Source organism: Podarcis tiliguerta (assembly GCF_965153285.1).
Source record: "Podarcis tiliguerta genome assembly, chromosome: 2".
Taxonomy (NCBI): domain Eukaryota; kingdom Metazoa; phylum Chordata; class Lepidosauria; order Squamata; family Lacertidae; genus Podarcis; species Podarcis tiliguerta.
The window spans coordinates 114,237,957-114,260,653 of NC_139535.1; the positions used below are offsets into that span (position 1 = coordinate 114,237,957).

General features: G+C 44.4%; 2 protein-coding genes across 5 annotated transcripts in view; one reads left to right on the top strand and one right to left on the bottom strand.

The window, feature by feature from the left end:
- Positions 1-4,653, top strand: part of SLC4A8 (solute carrier family 4 member 8) — a 66,656-nt gene extending 62,003 nt beyond the window's left edge. For 2 of the 4 annotated variants that reach the window (XR_014507990.1, XR_014507991.1), the window contains exons 22-25: positions 1,245-1,400; positions 2,614-2,729; positions 3,325-3,508; positions 4,368-4,653. Coding sequence is in view for 2 of the 4 variants with exons in the window: in XM_083427356.1 (XP_083283482.1) it covers positions 1,245-1,400; positions 2,614-2,729; positions 3,325-3,400 (348 nt within the window). In the remaining 2 variants the exon portion in view is untranslated. The remainder of the gene's footprint in view (positions 1-1,244; positions 1,401-2,613; positions 2,730-3,324; positions 3,509-4,367) is intronic. The other 2 variants (XM_083427356.1, XM_083427357.1) reach the window with 1 other exon arrangement.
- An 11,756-nt stretch (positions 4,654-16,409) lies between these two features.
- LOC310671962 (exendin-3-like) lies at positions 16,410-22,138 on the bottom strand. The gene is made up of 6 exons (XM_083428383.1): positions 22,081-22,138; positions 21,388-21,429; positions 20,715-20,823; positions 19,369-19,521; positions 18,177-18,230; positions 16,410-16,849 (listed from the first exon to the last, which is right to left on the bottom strand). The coding sequence occupies exons 3-6, from the start codon at positions 20,813-20,815 to the stop codon at positions 16,840-16,842; spliced, it is 318 nt and encodes a 105-aa protein (XP_083284509.1). The 5' UTR covers positions 20,816-20,823; positions 21,388-21,429; positions 22,081-22,138; the 3' UTR covers positions 16,410-16,839.
- Between the last annotated feature and the right edge of the window lie 559 nt (positions 22,139-22,697).

Consider the following 22,697-nt stretch of genomic DNA (forward strand, 5'->3'; position numbering starts at 1 on the left):
CTTGCACTTAGGGGTGCTTTCGAACTGCTAGGTGGGCAGGAGCTGGGACTGAACGACGGGAGCTCACCCCGCCACGGGGATTAGAACCGCCAACCATGTGATCGGCAGGTCCTAGGCACTGAGGTTTTACCCACAGCGCCACCCGCGTCCCTCACCCCTTCATAATAGCTGACTATTGCTATTGTTTGATTGCCTGAGCTGGGTTACAAACATGCTGGATTTTCATTAACATGTAACCCCCAAAATTTTGGATCCCCTCCAAGCTGATACTAAACTGATGTTTTCCTTTTGTGCTACAGACCCTGTGTTTTGTGTTCCCCACCAGCTGAATAATTGACACAGCAAACCAGGGTTCCAAGTTAACACCCCCAAATCCGGCATTGTCTAATCACCTCCAAACTGATGCCAAAGTTTTGTGTTCATTTTGTGCCATTTGGTCCTGAAAAGCCCATGTTTGGTACCTCCACCCCACTCAGAACTGCGTACAGTGGTGCCCCGCAAGACGAATGCCTCGCAAGACAGAAAACCCGCTAGACGAAAGGGTTTTCCGTTTTGGAGGTGCTTCGCAAAACGAATTTGCTATGGGCTTGCTTCGCAAGACGAAAATGTCTTGCGAGTTCCTGCGGGTTTTTTTTTCCTCCCCCCCCTTTTTCTCAAGCCGCTAAGCCGCTTAACAGCTGATCCGCTAAGCCGCTTATCAGCTGATCCGCTAAGCCGCTTATCAGCTGATCCGCTAAGCCGCTTATCAGCTGAACCGCTAAGCCTGCTAAGCCGCTAATAACGCTAATCCGCTAAGCCGCTAATGGGCTTGCTTCGCAAGATGAAAAAAACCGCAAGACGAAGAGACTCGCGGAACGGATTCTTTTCATCTTGCGAGGCACCACTGTAGTTAATAGACTGAGAGCCAGAGGTATTCCCCCAAACAAAATGGCACAAAAAGGACGCAAAACTTTGGCATTAGTTTGGAGGGATTTGGGGATTACACATTAATGAAGTTCTCTTGCTCTCCTGTTGGCCTCCTTGCCACAAACAAAACTCTGCAGCAAGAATGGCAATCTTTGCATAACATTTGATCATCGAAGAGGAGAGTAAAGAAAATTGTGTCTTTCTCCCCCTGTCTGGTACCCTTTATCCCCTTTGTCTTCATCTGTGTATTGTTCCAGTTGGTGAATCCTCTCATTAAGAGTGTGATTACTCTTTACCTTTTCCCACCTTCCCATTTCTCTTCTCCTTACTACAACAAGGTTTTGGCGTTGGTCTTTGTACGGAAGCTCATGGATGTCTGCTTTTCAAAGCGGGAACTCAGTTGGCTTGATGACCTTATGCCAGAGAGCAAGAAGAAAAGATTGGACGATGCACAGATTGTGGCAGAGCAAGCAGAGCAAGCAGAGCAAGGAGAGGTAAGCAGGTTTATTTATTGCATGTATGTGTCCACCCTTCAGAACCTGATTATGCTGTAGCAAAGTTAGGTAAAGGTAAAGGGACCCCTGACCATTAGGTCCAGTCGTGACCGACTCTGGGGTTGCGGTGCTCATTTATTGGCCGAGGGAGCCGGCGTACAGCTTCTGGGTCATGTGGCCAGCATGACTAAGCCGCTTCTGGAGAACCAGAGCAGCGCACGGAAATGCCGTTAAACTTCCCACCGGAGCGGTACCTATTTATCTACTTGCACTTTAACATGCTTTCGAACTGCTAGGTTGGCAGGAGCAGGGACCAAGCAAAGGGAGCTCACCCCGTCGTGGGGATTCAAACCGCTGGAATAAAGGAATAAAGAGAAAGGAAATGAGAAAGAAATAGATAAAAGGTCAAATGACTTCCAGCTAGCCATCTCTCAGTTGTATATACAGTCATACCTTGGTTCCCCAATGCTTTGGGAGTCGAACGTTTTGGCTCCTGAACGCCGCAAACCCGGAAGTGAGGGTTCCAGTTTGCAAACGTTATTTGGAAGCCAAATATCTGACTCGGCTTCTGCGGCTTCCAATTGAGTGCAGAATGCTCCTGCAGCCAATAGGAAGCCGCGCCTTGGTTGTTGAACATTTTCAGAAGTAAACGGACTTCCGGAACGGATTCCGTTTGACAACCAAGGTACGATACAATAATTCTTCAAAGTGGTCAAATGTTCAATCTAAATTAATATCCAACTGTTCTGCCCTCTGCTGGGCAATGTTTTTCCAATCTTCAGGAACTTTGTTCTGAGTCACTTTTTCAGCCGTCCCAGATCCATCCTCCAGACTCTCAGCTTGGTCAGGACCATGACAGTCAATGCCTCACAATTCCAGTTACGGTGCAAGGAATTTAAATGGGAGATGATCTGGCTGTGTACTGTACTGTAATTGTCCTTGAATTGTGGCCCGCACCCACCGCACCCCCTTCCTCCGCCCCTGGATCTGTATAACTGCACACAGGCTTTCTTTGCACAACCTTGCAAAAAGTGGGGTCCCTGTGTACACACACACACTTTATATATTTGTATGCTTTGTTCACATGTTCAGAGGAATGCATAGAGACTAAGGCTTAGTTCACATTCCTGTTCACCGTGCGTTGTTATAAAATGTTACTTTTCGATGTGTTGTTTCTCAAATCAGCCTTACGCCAGTTTTATGTGTCAAACAGGAGTCTGAAGGGATGAAAGAATCTTCAGAAGAAGCTGTAGTTCAAATGCCAAATTTTCTTACTGTACCAGGAGCTGGAACTCCACCACCAAAACTTCCCAAAAAAAATACCAACAGGTAAAAACACAAAACGGGTAAAAACACAAAATTGTGAAGTCAAAAAGAAAATATTAGTCTTTGGGGAGGTCGTAAAATCAACACAAAAAGGGCATTCAATGGCACTAAATGAGTGATCAATGCTTGCTATAATTTTGGTGAATTCCAGATATCCAGAAATTGCATGTTTCCTCTTTTATTTTTGAATATCTCTTATTTTGTGTTCCAGTGGCCTTTTACAATAGCAGGGAGAGAAATTCAACTTGGCAATGCTGTGTTAATTAACATCTGTAGTGGGCAAGGAGACCATTGTCTCTATTCAGTTACAGATAAACAGAGCTGAACTTCTTGGTGAATTGCAATTCAGCAGTTTCACACTGGAGCTTCCCTTTGAAACTGATTTCCTCAAGAATCGCCACTTTTATGATCAATAGCAGAGAGTCTTTTATGATCAATAGCAGAGAGTCTACCAGGACGCTCTGCAACTGATCTAAAGATGGCCATACTTGTTAGTCTTTCAGGTACTACAAAACTCTTATTTGACTTTGCATTATTTTGCAGTGCTTTTAATTTCACTGTCCTAGGAGTTAATCTCTAACTAAAATGATTATTGCAGGCCTGATCCTTTAGATATCAACATCACTGACGAAATGGCTAAAACAATCTTGTGGAAGAACATCGTGAATCAATAAATGCTCTAAATCAAGAGTAGAGGTATGGAGATTTCGCTGTACAGTGACCCTGGACCTGTACTTACCCATGCAATCTTCAAGCCAGCCAGCTAGAGTGGTTAATTTAAGGTACTGGCGAGAGCAGAGCATTAAACAATTTCACCCACACCCACCCTGCAAAATAAAGTGTTTTAAAAATAGCATGCTGGAACACAGCCTACCCAAACAGCTATTCCACATTCACTAAGGTGGACAGAACATAGCAGAGTGTGCATGCAGACACAAACCATTATGCCGTCTGGACTGTGGAAAGTCTATTGCAATGCTACACTTCGATTACAACAGTGGAGCAATCATTAGGTAGTGCTAGGAGCTCCCTGTCTGGTAGCACATCTAATCTATTTTGCACTGTATTTCTGTGTGCAAAGGATACAAGCATTTGACAGTCACTGATAGGCAAACTGACACTGTTTCTCATGCTCTCGGACTTAGAGTCATAGAACCATAGATTCATAGAGCTGGAAGGGACCGTGAGGATCATCTAGTCCAAGGTTTCCAAACTTGTATCTCCAGCTGTTTTGGGATTACAGTTCTCATCATCCCTGACCACTGGTCCTGTTAGCTACCCTCTGGCTTAAGCCAGGTAAACAAGGCTTTGGGAAGGAGGCATAAGGCTCTGGCAAGTTCCTAGAGCCCTCCCTCCTCCTTCCCAAAGCCTGGTAAACACTTGCCTGGCTTTGCAAAGGAGACAGGAAGACTCTAGAACCCTGTAAGAGCCCTCATGCCTCCTCCTTCAAGCCAGGCAAGTGCTTACTGGGCTCTGAGAAGTCACCCTCCTTGGTTGTGCACCCAGTGTCCCTTCGCCTCTTGTGTTACCCTAAATCATCTTTGATAGAAGAAGATGGAGCTTGGAGAAGAAACCGCATTGATTCCTACCTTCAGAATGTCCAGAATTAATCTATCTCTAATAGCATGTTTTGGTTCACAGCTTTGCCATTCATGCCCCTCTGCTTTGGACGAGGAGCAGCAGCACACGAAGATGACTCAGGGAAGAGCCAAGACATGCAGGCAAGGAAGAAAAATGCTTTTGCAATAGAAAAGGGTGCAAGCAAACAAACTGCCCCAGTACTTCCTTCACACAAGTAACTGGGTTCATATTAAAAAGCCATTCAGAAGTGTTTTGAATATCCTTTAGTGTGCTTCAGTGGGCATCCTAATTATCTTCAGACCAGCAAATCAAGACGCACATGAAACAATGAAAATTCAGTGTTAAAGCCTGTGTGTGTGTGTGTGTGTGTGTGTATGTGTGTGTACATTTGCCGTGTTGCAGTTTCTTAGCTATAGAGAGACTGCTGTCTCTGCATACTTAAAGTCTCCCTCTTCAGTGTCTGTTTTTTTTAACCTTTTAAACTTTGAATGTACAACACCACCACTATGTTTGGATTTTCTTTTTTTATTCTTTGTATTTACTTATTCTTTGCAGAAATAGTTCAATTAGGGTTTGCCTGAGTTTCTACACTGAATCACAGAAGCAACTGATAAGAGATAATTTACAAGAAAAGGTGGGGCGGGGAATGGCCTTCTGAAATGCTCATTTTAGAAAAAATTAAGTCACATTATTTTAATTCCTTTGTTTTTTTAGCTACTTTATGATGAAACCCTAATTCATCAGAACATTTACATGTTTCAGTCACAATATAGACATGGGCCAAACATATCTGTGTTGATTTGTCTGTGTGTGTGATCTTCATGGTCTAGGTAAAAGCAACCAAGCCATTGACCATAGCAATGTAAATGAGCTAGCAGGTTAGAGAAGGGCAATTGTGTCAACAGCTATTGATATCACAATCGGCACTCTCTTGACAAATCCCTGCAGCCCAATGTATTATGAGGGCAAAAGTGGACTGATATGGGGAGAGCAGCAGTTGAGCCCAGAAATGTGATCAGAAATGTTGAGTTCATAGATTGAGAACAAAACAACAGGCATCAAAAGTTGCCTTTGAGGTGGTTGGGCCAGGAGTCGCAGTGCCTCAGGGCATGGAAACTTAGTTCATGATATTCTTCTACCCCTTTGAAATTAATAACATCAGAGCTAATTGATCTACTAGACAGAAATTTGGTTCTTGATTATTCTGTTTTCTATTATCGTTGGGGAACATTGGGGTTCTCAAGCATGGTTCTTGTGTGCCTTTTCAGGTCAAGAAGCATGGTTCTTGTGTGCCTTTTCAGGTCAACAAAACTTCCCATCACCTCCCCAAGTGTTAATTGGCCAAGAAATGATGACTAGGACCAATGCTATTGCCCCAAGTGATGCTTGGTCATTTGAATTGATGGCATGATTTCAGGTGCCCCAAGGGCAGGTTTCAAGGAAGCCAACCAACCAGTTTGCTCCATTGGGGCCCTGTGCATTATCCGCTACTGCAACTGGGAGGGAGACATAACTGTACTACAGAGCAGAGACTCACTCTGCTTCCTCGCCCATCCAATCTGGTGCTTTGACTATGTGGCAGGGCGGCTGATGGTAGCATAAGTAGTTTATGCTTCCAAAGCTGCTGGCACCTCAAAAGAATTGGTTGCATAGCATTCTGACCATCCTGGGCCCCTCAAAATTCAGAGAAGTTAAAAAATTTAAATAGACAAGAAAGAGATGGGCATGGCCTGCTGACTTTTCAGAACAAATCAATAATATCTGTCCTGACTTCTGCTGCCTTTTTGTACCCAAGAGCCAGATTGTGTGTGTGTGTTGATTTCCTCATAAAGCAGTTCTCTGCATTGGCCAATCCATACTTTGTCAAAACCTTTGAGGGACAAGGCAGGGATGATAGGCCAGGTGAGTAGGTCAGGATTCTCCAACCTAGACAGAACACTGTTGTCTTTTCTCAAGTTCTTCCTGTAGGTTTTTCTGTACCAAGTAAATTGATATTTTTCAGAAGCTGGACATGTGTTTATTGAGGACTCATTGGGAAAGAGGGTACTAAGCTGGGAACAACAATACCACATGCTTAAAACTCATTTAAAGCTATTCCTTCACAGTAGAAAACCCTGGAACAGAAGTTCTGTGATGGAGACGCTTAGCAGCGATTCTTGCTCCCAATATTTTTTTGGAGGAAGCGGTGGCAGTTTATTCTGAAAACCTTTAGCAGTTTCATTCCACCTAGATCTAAGTGCAATTTAGATCTGTTACCCTTCCATGACACTTAAGCCAAACTACATTGCTCATTTCTCCAATTCTCTCCTTATCAATATTCCTTCATCTCTTGGCTATGTGAAGAAAACCAGCATGGTGGATAGAGTTGTGAGTGGTTTATTTTCCTTGTAAATGTTTGCCTCAAGAGTGGCTGGGGAAACCCAGCTGGATGGGCGGGGTACAAATATTAAAATTATTATTATCAAGACCCAGAATGAAGACATGAGACTCAAGAGCTGGACTGAAAAGAAGAGCACAACTTTTATTGATAGACAACATGATCGGCAATGAGCAAAAGTCCTCTCTCCTTATCCCTCTTTCAGAGTATGAGTTCTTGGTGATAAGGTGAGAGCCAGGAGGTACTGTCTTCCACAGTCTGCTTCCTTTGGGTGACAGTACCCTGGCTCAGATTCTTGTGCTGCATTGCTGGCCCTTTTATGGCACACAGAGGCAAGCAAGGGAGAAGCAAGCACTTACATACATACTTAAATCCCACTTCCCACTATTGACTGCCATCCTTGCCAGATCTGCATTGCAGTCTTGTGTTCCAAGGGTGTGAGCAAAGCCATCTCATTCACAAGCACACAAGGAGCTGTGGAGGGGTAGTCAAAGTGGTGGTATTGCCCTTTTAAAGTGGCTGTAATTGTAGGGATTCCATGCTTTAAGTAAGCAGCCTTTAAGACTGGCAGGAAATCAAAGGCGCACATTCCATATCTGGGCTTAATTCCTTATGCTGAGAGTGGTTTACGAGATTATACAACTGGAATAGAGGCGTACCATATTTTTCGCTCTATAAGACACACCAGACCACAAGACGCACCTAGTTTTTGGAGGACGAAAACAAGAAAAAAAATATTCTGAATCTCAGAAGCCAGAACAGCAAGAGAGATCACTGCGCAGTGAAAGCAGCAATCCCTCTTGCTGTTCTGGCTTCTGGGATAGCTGCGCAGCCTGCATTCGCTCCATAAGACGCACACACATTTCCCCTTACTTTTTAGGAGAGAAAAAGTGAGTCTTATAGAGCAAAAAATACGGTATATTTCATGGGGGAAAGTGGGCAAGAGGTCTGTTAGGTTACACCTGTTGTCCTTGGGAACAGAGAGCATTAAATGCCCTGCAGGAATGGGCATGCTGAATTGGTCAAGGTAAACCTACCAATTCTAACCTGGGGGCAGGTTTGGGAGACAGGATGCAAATCGTTTGCAAGTCACTCTGAACCTTGGGGTGATTTTTTTTTTTCTGAAGCAAAATTGAGATTGTTTTAAGATACTTCATTGGTGAGAACATTTAGCATTAGGATTTGCTAGTTAGGATTTCAAAAATTCTGTCCCATGCCCAGGTAGCATTAGTGAGTAGACCTAAGGCAAGTGGTTGCGAGATGATACCTACCAGGTAAAGGATTGAGCCAAGGCAGAGTTTGGTGAATTAGGAACATAAGTGTGATGGGATTTGGCTGGTCAGGGTAAAGCAGAGGCAGAAAATAGTGTGTAGCAGAATCAGGTTTCTCCTTTGTCACCGATGAAATACAGTGGTGCCTCGCAAGACGAAATTATTTCGTTGTGCGAGTTTTTTCGTTGTGCGAGTTTTTTTGTCTTGCGAAGCACCACTGCATTTAAACACTGACAACGGCGGGGAGGGGGGGGGGAGAAGCAGGACAGCTGCCGCAGCCGGTACCTCAGACTCACCCGCGCGTTGTGGCCACCGCGTGATGCGGCTGCTGGAGGGTGGCGGGGCTCAGGAGCGTGACTCCGGCTGCAACACTGGCTGCTGGCGGCAACGGCTCACTGAGAAGAGTGCACGAGGTGGGTGGGCAGTGGCGCGAGGCAGCCGGAAGGTCGGCCGTCAGCCGGAAGGTGGGAGGGAGCCGGAGGAGCGGGGAAGCAAGCGTGTGTGCGTGCAGTGACCATCGCCATGACACGAGAGGCAGGGCCGTTTCATCTAGCGAAGCAAGCCCTTAGGAAAATCCGTCTTGCGAAGCACCTCAGAAAACGAAAAACCCTTTCGTCTAGCGAGTTTTTCGTCTTCCGAGGCATTCGTCTTGCGGGGTACCACTGTATTGTTTTGGGCCACTGTTGCATTCCCATTTGCTCGCCCATTTCACTGAAGTCAGAGGAACTCCCAATAAATGTTAGGTTTAAGGTCTAGGTGTCAGCGACTTGAACTTAACTGGATTGCAGGTCAAATAATGGATGGAGCTATACCTACCAAGCACCACTTTATTGAAACGCAGTTTTGAATTTCCTCTCTGACTTGAATTTCAAAATCTCCACCACTTGACCTGCCATGAAAGTTAAGCCGAGAAAAACCAGAGTATCTACGTTAACATTTGCATTCATTCTATTCATGGTTCTCCTTGTATGCCAAGAGACAAAAATTTCCATTTTCATGCCATGAATAATCAGCAGCTTTCCTTTCAATTCTACCCTAAGCACCTCCTGCTTGTCCCTGCAAAAGGACCTTGCAATATTTGCTTGGCAATCTTGATAGGAGGCCAAGATATGTAGCTTCTTTCGACTCTAGGGGCATCTAAGGAAAGCAGCACGAACTTTTAGGTACCCCTACAATATCTGAAGACCAAATCATAGAGTGGTGGATGGGCACTGAGTAGAAAGTGACAGAAACAATCTCATTTGGTCTAATGTAGAAAGGTGTTGCTGTATGATGGATCTGTGGAGTTATCTGGAGCCATAGTTCAGAGTGGTTGGGGATTATTCTGGACTAAAGAAAAGTGTGTGTGTGGGGGGGGAACCTGGACTTGAAGCAGGTCCCAGCTCTAAGAAGTGAAGACTTTTAACAAAGAGCAGTTGTCTATGGGAATTTAGAAGGAAAGGAGAAAAACACGAAGCATGGCTGGGCGTAGCCTGGCGATTCTGCTTGCAAAAATTGAAATGTATAGGATGGTATGCACCTATGTTTCACTCAGAGTAGTGCTACTGAAATTCATAAAGATTACTAAGTTAGGTCCATTAATTTCAATGGGTGAGTAAAACTTTGTTGAATGCCACCCATTCAGTTACGTGGCCCTGCCAGTGGAGGCCCATGCAAGGACTTCTACTAGGATAATGGGGTTCAGAGAATTGCCAGAACAGCTTGTGGGGGATGACAAGGCTGGTTGTTCCATTGGGCAAGTAGATGGAGTTATCTGCTTAGTGCTACATTGAACTTCTCCTATAGCTTCCTAGCTCAAAGTTTGGGGAATTTGTCAAGATTTACATGAGTCTTAGAACATGAACTTTTGCAACCTAAGGCAGAGTAGTGCAGAGCAGTGGCGTAGCGTGGGTTGTCAGCACCTGGGGCAAGGCAAGTAATTTGCACCCCCCCCGCTGCACTGTCCCTCCCCCACATAGTCCCTTGCTCTCTCTCCGCACCGCGCACCACACGTCTGGCACCCTCCCCTCCACAGTGGGCGGCGACCCGGCGGCTTGGATCGGATTCGCACAGCCAGCACTGCAGTGAGAGAGAGTGAGTGAGCCAGGTAGGGGCAGAGAGCTGCAAGTGCGAGCGCGCCCCCCAGATGTTGCGGCCGGTGCGGCCGGCACCCCCTGCACCCCCCACGCTACGCCACTGGTGCAGAGCTTTCTTTCTTTCTTTCTTTCTTTCTTTCTTTCTTTCTTTCTCTCTTTCTTTCTTTCTTTCGATGTGGAGGGTAGTCAGCTGGCTAGGATTATTTGGTAGGAAAGAATCTTTGAGCACACAGCTGTTCCTTCCTAGCGCCATTCATAAGAGAAACCACAAAGTAGTTGGGCCAACTACCTTGCCTTTATCCCAAGCAATCCCCAGTATTGATGGGGAGGAGAGAAATGGCTCATAGCTGACAGGGATGACAAATGTTTCGGGGTGGGGTATAAGCTAGACTCCAGGTTCCACAGTATCTCCCAACAAGCTTGTTGTCTGAAAGGCTTTAGATAACAGAATCTGTGTAAGTCCTTAAGGCAGGGTCTGTCTTCTTTGAAAATCACAACCCACATGAAGTGCTTCATAATCCTTACTGAAGAAGGAGGGGAATCAAATAAAGAAAAGGTGCTGGCACATTTTTTCTGGCGTATTTCCTTCCTCCTATAATCGCTACATGTAGAAATAGAGAGATTATTTTCTTTTTAGAAATAAAAGAAAAAAAAATATTTATTTTGTTGTAAGAGATGTAATTTAAAAAAAAAACCTCCATGTTGTAAATAAAATATGAAAATTGGAAGATTGGCTCTGGCTACTTGTTTTCTGCACGATAAAAAGGGTTTTTGCTAAATTCACATAAGAAACAAGTATTATTGGCATGTACAGTTAGATGGCCAGAATATAAATAAATAAATCACCATCACCATTATTTACCATATATATTCAAGTATAAGCCAACTTTTTCAGCACATTTTTTATGCTTAAAAAGCCCCCCTCGGCTTATACTTGAGTGAGGATCCTTTCGGGCTGCTCCTTCCTCCTCCTCTGCCTTTGCCGCTGTTGGTGGCGGAGGAACGAGAAGCCCAAAAGCAGCCCTTTCTTCCTCCAATGTTCTTCTTCCTCTGCCGCCGCCACCACCACCACCAGGTTTGTGGTGTGGTGAATTGGCTTATACTCGAGTCAATAAGTTTTCCCAGTTTTTTGTGCTAAAAGGGAGCCAGTGTGGTGTAGTGGTTAAGAGCGGTAGTCTCGTAATCTGGGGAACCGGGTTCGCGTCTCCGCTCCTCCACATGCAGCTGCTGGGTGACCTTGGGCCAGTCACACTTCTTTGAAGTCTCTCAGCCCCACTCACCTCACAGAGTGTTTGTTGTGGGGGAGGAAGGGAAAGGAGAATGTGAGCCGCTTTGAGACTCCTGAAGGGGAGTGAAAGGCGGGATATCAAATCCAAACTCCTCCTCCTCCTCCTCCTCTTCTTCTTCTTCTTCTTCTTCTTCTTCTTCTTCTTCTTCTTAAATTAGGTGCCTCGGCTTATATTCAGGTCGGCTTATACTCAAGTATATACAGTATTATAGTATAGTTTCTGTTTGCTTCTATAGTAACAGGCTTCTGCCTTGTGGTTTATGACTGTCACTGATGATGAAATTCTGACAGTCAGGATTGTGCCTGTCATCTACATATTCACCCAAAATAACAAGGAGAAATAGAAAATAAAAGCTGCCCTTATTTGTCTAAGCACTCTCTCTACAGTGTACTTTCAGAAGACAATGGTTTCTGTTGGGAAAGGATGTTGGATTTTTAAAGGCCTTTTCAAAACACTATCTGGAAACGGATATATTAACACACAGTATATGCTCAATGTCTTTATTTTAATAAAGTATTTCAGTATTTTAAAGTTTCCCATAATACACCTCAGGGTGCATCATCAAGACATCATAGATATATCACTGAAAAGGTGTGGTCTCTGGTAGAACCTGAGATCCAGGCTTGCCCCTGTCAATCAAATATAGTCATAGAATCATAGAATCATAGAATCATAGAGACCACAAGGGCCATCGAGTCCAACCCCCTGCCAAGCAGGAAACACCATCAGAGCACTCCTGACATATGGTTGTCAAGCCTCTGCTTAAAGACCTCCAAAGAAGGAGACTCCACCACACTCCTTGGCAGCAAATTCCACTGTCGAACAGCTCTTACTGTCAGGAAGTTCCTCCTAATGTTTAGGTGGAATCTTCTTTCTTGTAGTTTGGATCCATTGCTCCGTGTCCGCTTCTCTGGAGCAGCAGAAAACAACCTTTCTCCCTCCTCTATGTGACATCCTTTTATATATTTGAACATGGCTATCATATCACCCCTTAACCTCCTCTTCTCCAGGCTAAACATGCCCAGCTCCCTTAGCCGTTCCTCATAAGGCATCATTTCCAGGCCTTTGACCATTTTGGTTGCCCTCCTCTGGACACGTTCCAGTTTGTCAGTGTCCTTCTTGAACTGTGGTGCCCAGAACTGGACACAGTACTCCAGGTGAGGTCTGACCAGAGCAGAATACAGTGGCACTATTACTTCCCTTGATCTAGATGCTATACTCCTATTGATGCAGCCCAGAATTGCATTGGCTTTTTTAGCTGCCGTGTCACACTGTTGGCTCATGTCAAGTTTGTGGTCAACCAAGACTTCTAGATCCTTTTCACATGTACTGCTCTCAAGCCAGGTGTCACCCATCTTGTATTTGTGCCTCTCATTTCTTTTGCCCAAGTGCAATACTTTACATTTCTCCCTGTTAAAGTTCATCTTGTTTGTTTTGGCCCAGTTCTCTAATCTGTCAAGGTCGTTTTGAAGTGTGATCCTGTCCTCTGGGGTGTTAGCCACCCCTCCCAGTTTGGTGTCATCTGCAAATTTGATCAGGATGCCCTTGAGTCCATCATCCAAGTCGTTGATAAAGATGTTGAATAAGACACTTACTCCATCACAAAGGAAAGTATTTACAGTATTTACAGTTCCCTGGTCCCTGGGCAGGCGGAGGACTTTCAGATCATGCCTGTGCAACTTGTGACCTACCAAGCCAGATGTACTCCCAGCAGCCATGTGGGGCACCCTGCTAGATGCATCCATCTCTTCCTGTTTGCGCACTCAGGCCACCAGTAAAAACAGGGAGCTTATTGAACCCCAGCAGGCCACTGCACATGACAGGTGGGTTGTCACTTAGTGAGTCACCAGTAGTGGAAGCCTCTTCCAGGTTAATTAATGCAAAGCCCAAGGATGCAATGTTGCATTATGTATCCCATATGAATATTGAGAAAAGTGATGCAATAGGATTCGTAGCAAAGATGTCTTAACAGGAAATCGAGAACTTTGCCAGGAGTGATGTCATCACAATCCTTTCAATTTTAGTTGGGAGTGCACAAGAACTACCAGAGGCCAGATTCTGTGTGCAACAGAAAACATCTTGAGACATAGATATTAAGAAGATGCTAGAGGCCAGGCTGAGCTGTCTTCATATATTTTTGTCAGCATCCCTCTTTGCTTCTGGCTGAAATTGCTCCTTGCTACTGTCCCTCTCTTTCCCTTTCTCTTTTGGCATGCTCTGAGCCTGAGTAACCTCCCCCCCCCCCATGAAACTACTGAGCACCTCAATGCTGAAAGGAGGTACTGCTCTTTTAAAAATATATGGGGATCCACACTGCAGCTCAAAACCAACTTCCATTGAACTTCACAAACGAAGTAGATGTGCACCAGGCTTCATCTGAATGTATCATCCACAGCAGCCGTCCCTAACTCAATACATTCCAGATGTTTTGGACCATAACACAGTATGGTCATGCTAGCTGGGGCTGATGGGAGCTGCAGTTCAAAATGTCTGCCCAGCCCAATGTCACATTGCAAGTCCCACGTATTTCAATGCACCATATTTTTCGCTCTATAAGATGCACTTTCCCCCTCCTAAAAAGTAAGGGGGGATGTGTGTGTGTCTTATGGAGTGAATGCAGGCTTCGTGGGCTATCCCAGAAGTCAGAACAGTGAGAGGGAGCGCTGCGCAGCCCTGCCCTGCGGAGGCTTCACACAGCTATCCCTGGCTTTTGCGGGAGGTGGGGGAAGGGACAGAGCACATGCTCTGTCCCTCCCCCCACCTCCCAGAAAAGCCCCCAAGAGCCGCGCTCCCTTTAAAGAGTGCATGGCTCTTGCAGGAGGTCGGGAGAAAGCGCACCAATCCCGCTTGCTCTTTTGGCTTCAGGGATAGCCCCGCAAAGCCTCCTGAGTGAAGAGGGAGGAGTGCCCCCTCTTTGCTCAGGAGGCTTCTTATTTCTTGTTTTCCTCCCCTAAAAACTAGGTGCGTCTTATGGTCGGGTGCATCTTCTAGAGCGAAAAATACGGTAAGTGTGCATAGCTTATAACTAAGAGAGTTCTGGAGTCAGTTGTACCCTTGATTCAAGCCCTCAGAAGTGAAAGCCCTTGCCTTCTGTGGTTGCTCATTGGTGAGATATATGCATTCTGCATATGCTGGAAGGCACTCTTGTCTCTGATATTCTTTCAAATGTCCCAGGGTGGAAACCCAGCATAAGACAGAGGCCTTATGTCCCCTGGAGAAGCCTTTATACATGAAGAAGCATGCAACATTGGAAGATAGTCTGCGTAGGTGAGTGGGGCTGTGCCCCACCAAACGCAGTCTGGTCTCTGCCACCCCCCACTTCCCTGCCGTCTTATCTATAGCCAGACCAAGTGTGGCACTCACAGCCTGCCGGTTCCCACCTCCCTTGTCTCAATGTTATTCCTTGTGCAATTCAGCAGCGAGGAAGATGGGGACAATATGAAAATTCATGTCATGAGCTGCCAGGACAATGCGGAGGAGGAAATGGATCCCACTGGTGGGTGTAGCAACAACTGGTACACATGAATGAATGAATCTTTATTTACATCAGCCACCAGCCATAGCAATAAAACAAACAAAATGCGGTATACAGAGGATAAAGGTAAAAAGTCAATTATATAAAATACATTTTGGGGTTTTGGATCAATAGTCAAATAGTGGAGCTTATTCTAATTGCCCCGACTAAAAACCTTGCAACCTTTGCTGTCACCTGCTCATCTGCCAAGAGAAAGGACACTGTAACAGTGGTTGGGTGACCTGGAATGGAAGGGTGATAACCTCACTCTTCAAATCTTTATAAAGAGTGCAAGCCAGAAGGACACAAGCTACCGATTCAGTACTGCCATCTCCACTGGTACACATTAGAACAAGCTGCAGATGGAGGAGGAGGAAGTTGGGGAGGCGTAGAAAGTACTCACAGGGTATCAGAGGATGGTGAGGGGTTCATAGAATCATAGAATCATAGAGTTGGAAGAGACCACAAGGGCCATCGAGTCCAACCCCCTGCCAAGCAGGAAACACCATCAGAGCACTCCTGACATATGGTTGTCAAGCCTCTGTTAAAGACCTCCAAAGAAGGAGACTCCACCACTCTCCCTGGCAGCAAATTCCACTGTCAAACAGCTCTTACTGTCAGGAAGTTCTTCCTAATGTTTAGGTGGAATCTTCTTTCTTGTAGTTTGGATCCATTGCTCCGTGTCCGCTTCTCTGGAGCAGCAGAAAACAACCTTTCTCCCTCCTCTATGTGACGTCCTTTTACATATTTGAACATGGCTATCATATCACCCCTTAACCTCCTCTTCTCCAGGCTAAACATGCCCAGCTCCCTTAGCCGTTCCTCATAAGGCATCGTTTCCAGGCCTTTGGCCATTTTGGTTGCCCTCCTCTGGACACGTTCCAGTTTGTCAGTGTCCTCCTTGAACTGTGGTGCCCAGAACTGGACACAGTACTCCAGGTGAGGTCTGACCAGAGCAAAATACAGTGGCACTATTACTTCCCTTGATCTAGATGCTATACTCCTATTGATGCAGCCCAGAATTGCATTGGCTTTTTTAGCTGCCGCGTCACACTGTAACCTCACTCTTCAAATCTTTATAAAGAGTGCAAGCCAGAAGGACACAAGCTACCGATTCAGTACTGCCATCTCCACTGGTACACATTAGAACAAGCTGCAGATGGAGGAGGAGGAGGTTGGGGGCGTAGAAAGTACTCACAGGGTGTCAGAGGATGGCGAGGGGATCAGTGCACAGGCACCAGAGAAGCAGGACCAATTACCAGAGCTGGTAATGTCCCCATCTCCACAAACACAGCAGGCGCCAAGGCATAGGGAGGAATGGGAGGAACACTCTAGGAAGCTGAGACAGGCAAAGGCACACAGCACAGCTCACTAACTGGCCAGGTGGGGCTGGTTGGATCTGGAAGGAGGTGTGTGATTCCTCAGCTGGATTAATCTCAGGACAGGTGAGGACCACATGCCTCCTCAAGTCCAGATGCTGCTATCAACATGCAAAGTACAATAGGGAAGCAGAGCTGAGGTTCTGTGCCTGCACAGCTTCCCATTTTGATGGACCATGGCTTGGGTATCTTAGGCGATGAGTAGCTAGCAATCATTTAAATCTTTCACCTGCAATTATGCTGCTGCTACTGCATTCCTTTAACCTGGAGTTGTAGACTGTTGGAACTATTGGAGGCCAGGCTGTTTAGAATCTACATCATTATAAAAACAGAACCTTTACATTGGTCTGTTTTGACCCATAAATCCCGCCTTTAACATCAAACACCTCCAAGGAACACAGGGGAAATCAAAAGAGAGAGGCTGGAAGAAACCACTTTTAATGTGACATTATTTAGTGCAGACAGCTTTAGCAGCAAGTTTCATAAGTGCCTGTAGCTCACCAACTTGGAAACAATGAAGAGTTAAAGAATGATGGTAAGACCATGTCGAGCAAAAGACTCCAGTGTCGGCTGAAGCTGGACATCAAAGCAGGGGAACTTGGGATTCTTGTATTTTGACTTTTCCTTTTACGCATATCTGTAAAAGTGATAGATCATGGAATAAGGAGATGAACTGAGTTCAGGTCAGAAGGAATTTAGGGGTGCCTTAGCAGCTGCCTGGGCCAATTACGGGTGGGGGCTGCACACCTCCCGCTTCCAGAAAAATAGTTTTGAACTACTGTATTTTTCACTCTATAAGATGCACTTTTCCTCTCCTCAAAAGTAAGGGGAAATGTGTGTGAGTCTTATGGAGCGAATGTAGGCGGGAGGCTCTGCTCAGCACTCCCTTTAAAGAGCCACATGGAGTGTGTGTGCGGCTCTTTGGGGCTTTTAAAGGGAGCGTGGCTCTTGGGGAAGCCTTAGCTATGTGCAGCCTCTCCTAGGCAGGGGGATGAAGGCCCCCCCGCCCAGGAGAAGCTGCAAGCGGCTATCCCATAAGCCAGGACAGCCAGCAGGATCACTGCGCTGCGATCCCGCTGGCTGTCCTGGCTTCTGGGATTCAGAATATTCCCCCCCCCCTTGTTTTCCTCTTCCAAAAACTAGGTGCGTCTTATGGTCTGGTGCGTCTTATAGAGCGAAAAATACGGTGTTTCCTATTTTCTGTAAGAATCTCAAGTACAGAACAGCCCTGTGAGGTAGGTTGGGTGGACAGACAGTGACTGTCCTAAGATTATTCAATGAACTCATACAATCCAATACAGTAAGACTGCAACTTAAACAGGGGTTATGTTCTGGGGATCACGTCTAAAACCAAAACACACTGGGTTCAAGGGTGGGTGGGATTGTTATTTTTCCTGGAACCATGCTCTTTTTTAATTTTTTTGCCATGAATGTAAAGCTGAATGTGCACGAATTAAATGTTTGTGAGTCGTGGGTTTACTGTGTTTGAAGTGGCATCTCTGAGACTGGTAAAAATCACTTGTAGAGTCGTACCTTGGAAGCTGAATGGAATCTGTTCTGGTAGTTCGTTCGACTTCCAAGGCGAGGCTTCCAGTAGGCTGCAGAAGCTTCCTGCAGCCAATCGGAAGCTGTGGAAGCCCTACTGGACATTCAGCTTCCAAAAGAACGTTTGCAAACCGGAACACTCACTTCTGGGTTTGCAGCATTCGGGACCCAAAACGATTGACTGCTAAGGCGTTCGTCAACCAAGGTATGGCTGTATTTCATAGTGTCTGATTTTTCCAGGGAAGTATTTACTATTACACAAGGATTTGAATCAGTCAAATGTGACCACTTCTAGTGCATGGCACTGGTTTCTCCTTCTCTTTCCAGAAATAGGGAAAGTCAGAACCCTTGAAGCTTATCTGTCTTGAGGATGTGAGTCATACGGAAACAGTTCTGTTTTCAAATGCAGTAAGACTTACCTGAATGAGAGAAAGCCAGGTGGGTAACTTTCCTTGATGAACCTCTTTTTATAGCTGTGAATAGGAATAAGGCAACAGTTATGAAAACAACAGTAACAGTGTAATCCTGTGCATAACTACTTAGAAAGAACTCTGAATTCAATAGGAACTGTTCTTAGGTAAGACACGGGGAAACTTTGGCCCTCCAGATGTAACTGGACTACAACTCCCATAATCCTTGACCATTGGCCATACTGGCTGGTACTAAGCGTGGAGTTGAAATCCTATAAAATCTGAAGGACTGTGTGTTCTCCACCCCTGTTGCATAGGACTGGAGCCTAACAGAGCCAAACCAATCCCAAATCACCAAACATCTAAAAGTAGGTGGAAATAACCTTTGACCATCCAGATGTTGCTGAACTACAACTCCCATCAGTCCCAGCAAGCATGGGATGGTGGGAGTTGTAGTCCAGCAACAAAAGTTCCCTACACGTGATCTAAAGCCTGGCTTTCCTGCAGCTATTTTATTGTGATTAGACCAGCTAGATAAATAACCCCATTGCTGAGCGTTCCTGAATTGGGAATAATTATCAATCAAGCTGTAGTAGTATTGTCGATGATATTAATAGCAATAATAACAACAACAAATGAACCTTTTACATTTCAACCAGTAGATTATTTAATTCAATTTTGCTAAATTGAGGCTCAATCAATGAAGAGTAGGGTTAAATAAACAGGTTTAGGATTAAGAACGCCCTCATTTATTTGATTCTGGAGTGTTACCATACTGAGGTTGAAAAATCAACTTTCCTTCTAATCATGATTGCAAGCTTTTGCTTATTCAATTATAAGTTGTGTTTTCTTTTTTCTTTATTTAAAAGTTATTAAAACATTTCCTACCTACTTTTCACTACTCTCTAATCCCAAAGCAGGGCATAATTTAAAAGCACAAAACATAATAAAGCAGAATAAAACCTTTGAACAATAAACTATAATCACTGTTTTGCTTTTGTCAAACAACTGGGACTCTGAAACCTATGCTGATCTACTGCAGAAAGCAAAGAACAGTCTTGTGTCTGCCTGCTCTTGCATAAGAAAGTATTTTTATAGTTATGCAGGAATCACCTTGGTTTTGATTCTTCTTTGTCTTTCTTTCTGCTGGCCCTCTTGTCTTTACTCTGACTGGAAAACTGATCTGCAGTCTACCACATACCTGTACTGTTTGGCATTGATGAGCCAGTGTACAAAATCCTTGGCCTTCATTTTATCCAAATATTGAGTAAAATCACTGGTAAAGGTGCCTTCAGAATGTCTTTTGACATTAGATGTAAAGCTATGGGCACTTTCTGTTTCATAAGACTGCCACCTGTATCCAAAATCAAGAATGGACAGAATTATATAACCTATTAACCAGGCATAGGCAAACTCAGCCCTCCAGATATTTTGGGACTACAACTCCCATCATCCCTAGCTAACAGGGCCTGTGGTCAGGGATGATGGGAGTTGTAGTCCCAAAACATCTGGAGGGCTGAGTTTGCCTATGCCTGCTTTTAACCATAGTAAGAGTGTCTTCATAGCACATCACACCTCATCAAAAAAATTAATTTTACACAGAGTAGAACCTACGGAAATTAATGAACAAGACTAAGTTAGGTCCTTTAATTTCAAGAGGTCCACTCTGAGTAACACCCATCATGTTTTTTAAAACACTGGCCACCACAAGCCCTGCACAGCAGACGTCACATGACAAGAGAACACATATCTTCAGGGTGGTAATAGTCATGCCTGCTGGCCCCACCCCAACATTCATGATCAGTAGGTCTTGTGAACACACCTGATATACATACAAGCAAACAGTACCCATGTAGGCTAGTTTGCACGATACAGGACTCTGCTGTTTGTAAGGATTGTGCATGCACAACCCATGCATGTTACATTTGTGTCTGCTCACAATTTAAACTGAATGTGCATAAGCTGCGTGGGTTCAGACTGGGGCATGAGCTTGACCTCCATATGCATACCCTGAACTTATATACACAAATAAGGCTCACATGCAGCTTACAAAGGACACCAACTTGTACCATCTCCTTGTGTTTTAAGTAAACACACAGTATATATAAACCGTATCTTTCCGTCTATAAGATGCTCCCATGTATAAGACACCCCCTATTTTTGGGAACTCAGATTTAAGAAAATGGAAGGAGACACTATCGTGTATAAGATGCCCCCTAATTTTTGACATTATTTTTTAGGGGAAAAACCTAGTCTTATACATGGAAAAACGCAGTAGTATGTAGTAATATATAGTTCAGCTGGCATACATTCCTAAATTCTGCTTTAACTGGGGTGTGGACAGAGGTTGCCAGTTAATCTCCTCATATTATCTTAAACTGACCGTCCTATTTCCTCCGTTACAGGATTGGGAAAAGGGTTCAAATTTCTAGGAGTCAGTGTGACAGTGCTGAAAATATATTCTGCAGATTTCCACAAGGATTCATCAAGTATCTGCGTCCCTGTGATTCAACTCCATTCTGTCGATCATTCTTAAATGCTTCTTACCTGGACTCATCGGTCGAATCTTTCAGGACCATTTGCCAGCTAACGGGCAGAAAAGCTGCAACAACCAGCCCACAAAGGCAAAGCCACTGTGTGTTCTTCATCAGGTCTTCTGCACCAAAACAAGCAAATAAATGAACCAGAAATCGGATCATTGTTGTTAAAAGTTACATTTACCTACCAGTTTAGGAGATGGCACAATGATGCATTTTTAAGGGTTCAAAGGAAAGGATGACTCCCCCGACTCTTAAAATGAGTTTGTAAACATCCAAATCATGATTCTATGCTGTATTTAATGTTAGCCACACTCAGAGTAGTAGATCGATAGGAATTATTATTTTTTTCATATTTATTTATTTAGCATATGTGACTAACTTAAGTCCATAAATTTCGATGGGTCTGCTCTGAATAGAACTTATTTAGCCACAGCCTTCTGATTTTGAACATTTGAACTTGCAGTTGGCACACACCAGCTAAGCTAAAGAAGCTAAAGAAGCTGATGTGAAGTCGATTTCATGTTGTTCAGTCAAATGAGGCTGACATAGCAATCCCAAACTCATGGAGACAGAGGAGTCTTTCCTCTCTAGATAATGAAAGTGGTATGAGAGAGAGAGAGAGAGAGAGAGAGAGAGAGAGAGAGAGAGAGCATCATTGTCCATGCTGTGCAGAGACTCACCTTATTGCCTTTGTTCACAAGTTTTTGTAATTCTTCAGAAACCTGATTGGAGAAAACAGGCTTTTTTATAATAAAAAGGGGGGGGGGGAGTTTTCAAAAACATGTTTTACAATATGAGGTGCTGCACATTGCCTCGATCTCTTTGGAAAGGAGTCTAACAAATCGAGCAAGTAAGCATAATGAGAAAATGTATGTGTACACTGTGTAAATTGTGGCTCTGTCGTTCCACCTTCAGTGCTCTTAAAAGCTGCCGCTTGTTCCTCCAGCCTTGCTTGCAGCTAAGCACGCTTAAGACCACAACATCCATTTCAGTGCTTAGTGAGTTTGTTATTTGCATGTGTGCCTTTTTCATTTTAGTGGAACTTATTGATGCGTGCTTTTGCAAGCCATTCCCAGCCAAAGTGGCAACTATACAATGACATTTCAGAAATGCCTTGCTTTCCCCAATCTATTTCCTTTAAAAGAATGGCTGTTTGCACCTAGGAAGATGTCTCACTTTGGATAAACTGCAAGCAATCACATTCCTTCATGACTTAGCTTAGAAAACCCGATATCTGCCTTTCTCTCCACTACTTTGAATGTAATAGAGACTTCCTACCCCTCTGTCATTAGTTAATTTAATTAGTTAATTTAAAGTGCTATAGATTGAGTCGTATACAGACGGATGCTGCTGCTGAAGAGAATATTGCTTACCTTCCGAAAGACGCAAGATTCTCTTTAAATCCCGAGTCCTTTCTCTTTGTGAGCTGATTTTGTGGCTTAATGCTATTCCTTACCAGGGTTTTTAAGCTTGTTAGTGGAATGCTAAAAGATGACAGGTAGGTCATTGGTGTTCATGATTTTGGTTGGATGGGCCAGTTATGAATCATTACCGGATCTTTCTTTCCTTTTCTATTTTTAAGTGGGTCCATAGAGAAGATGTGACCATTGCAGGACTCCTTAGCAGTGCCTTCAGCAAGGTTTTCACCACGATGCTGAGGTAGATCAAGTCAACAGCACGCTTCTTCCTTACTGGAGGAGTGTGTGTATGTGTGTGTGTCTCATTGTTGCAGGGCCACATCCTGTGTGAGCCTGAAGGAGTGATGTTACAAACACCTTTCTCTTCAAAAACAACAAGAAGAGGGAAAGAGAGATAAAAGAACACACACCACAACACCAATCCGCAACATTCAGAGACTACTGGGGAGACATTTCTGTCTCTCAGGATTCTGCTACTAACATCTAAGGTTCCAGCATGAAGGTAATAAAGGAGAATTCATTAGCAAATTCAAAGTGACTGCATTTGGACTCAGTCTAGATTGGAACATCGT

What these genes read in the sequence shown, in the direction of transcription:
- LOC310671962 (XM_083428383.1), bottom strand. Translation starts at nt 20,815, where the DNA reads ATGAAGAACACACAGTGGCTTTGCCTTTGTGGGCTGGTTGTTGCAGCT. An exon ending in GATTCGACCGATGAGTCCAG is followed by an intron (nt 19,522 to 20,714) that starts GTAAGAAGCATT and finishes TTTTGGATACAG; the next exon opens with GTGGCAGTCTTATGAAACAG. An exon ending in ATCAATGCCAAACAGTACAG is followed by an intron (nt 18,231 to 19,368) that starts GTATGTGGTAGA and finishes TCCTATTCACAG; the next exon opens with CTATAAAAAGAGGTTCATCA.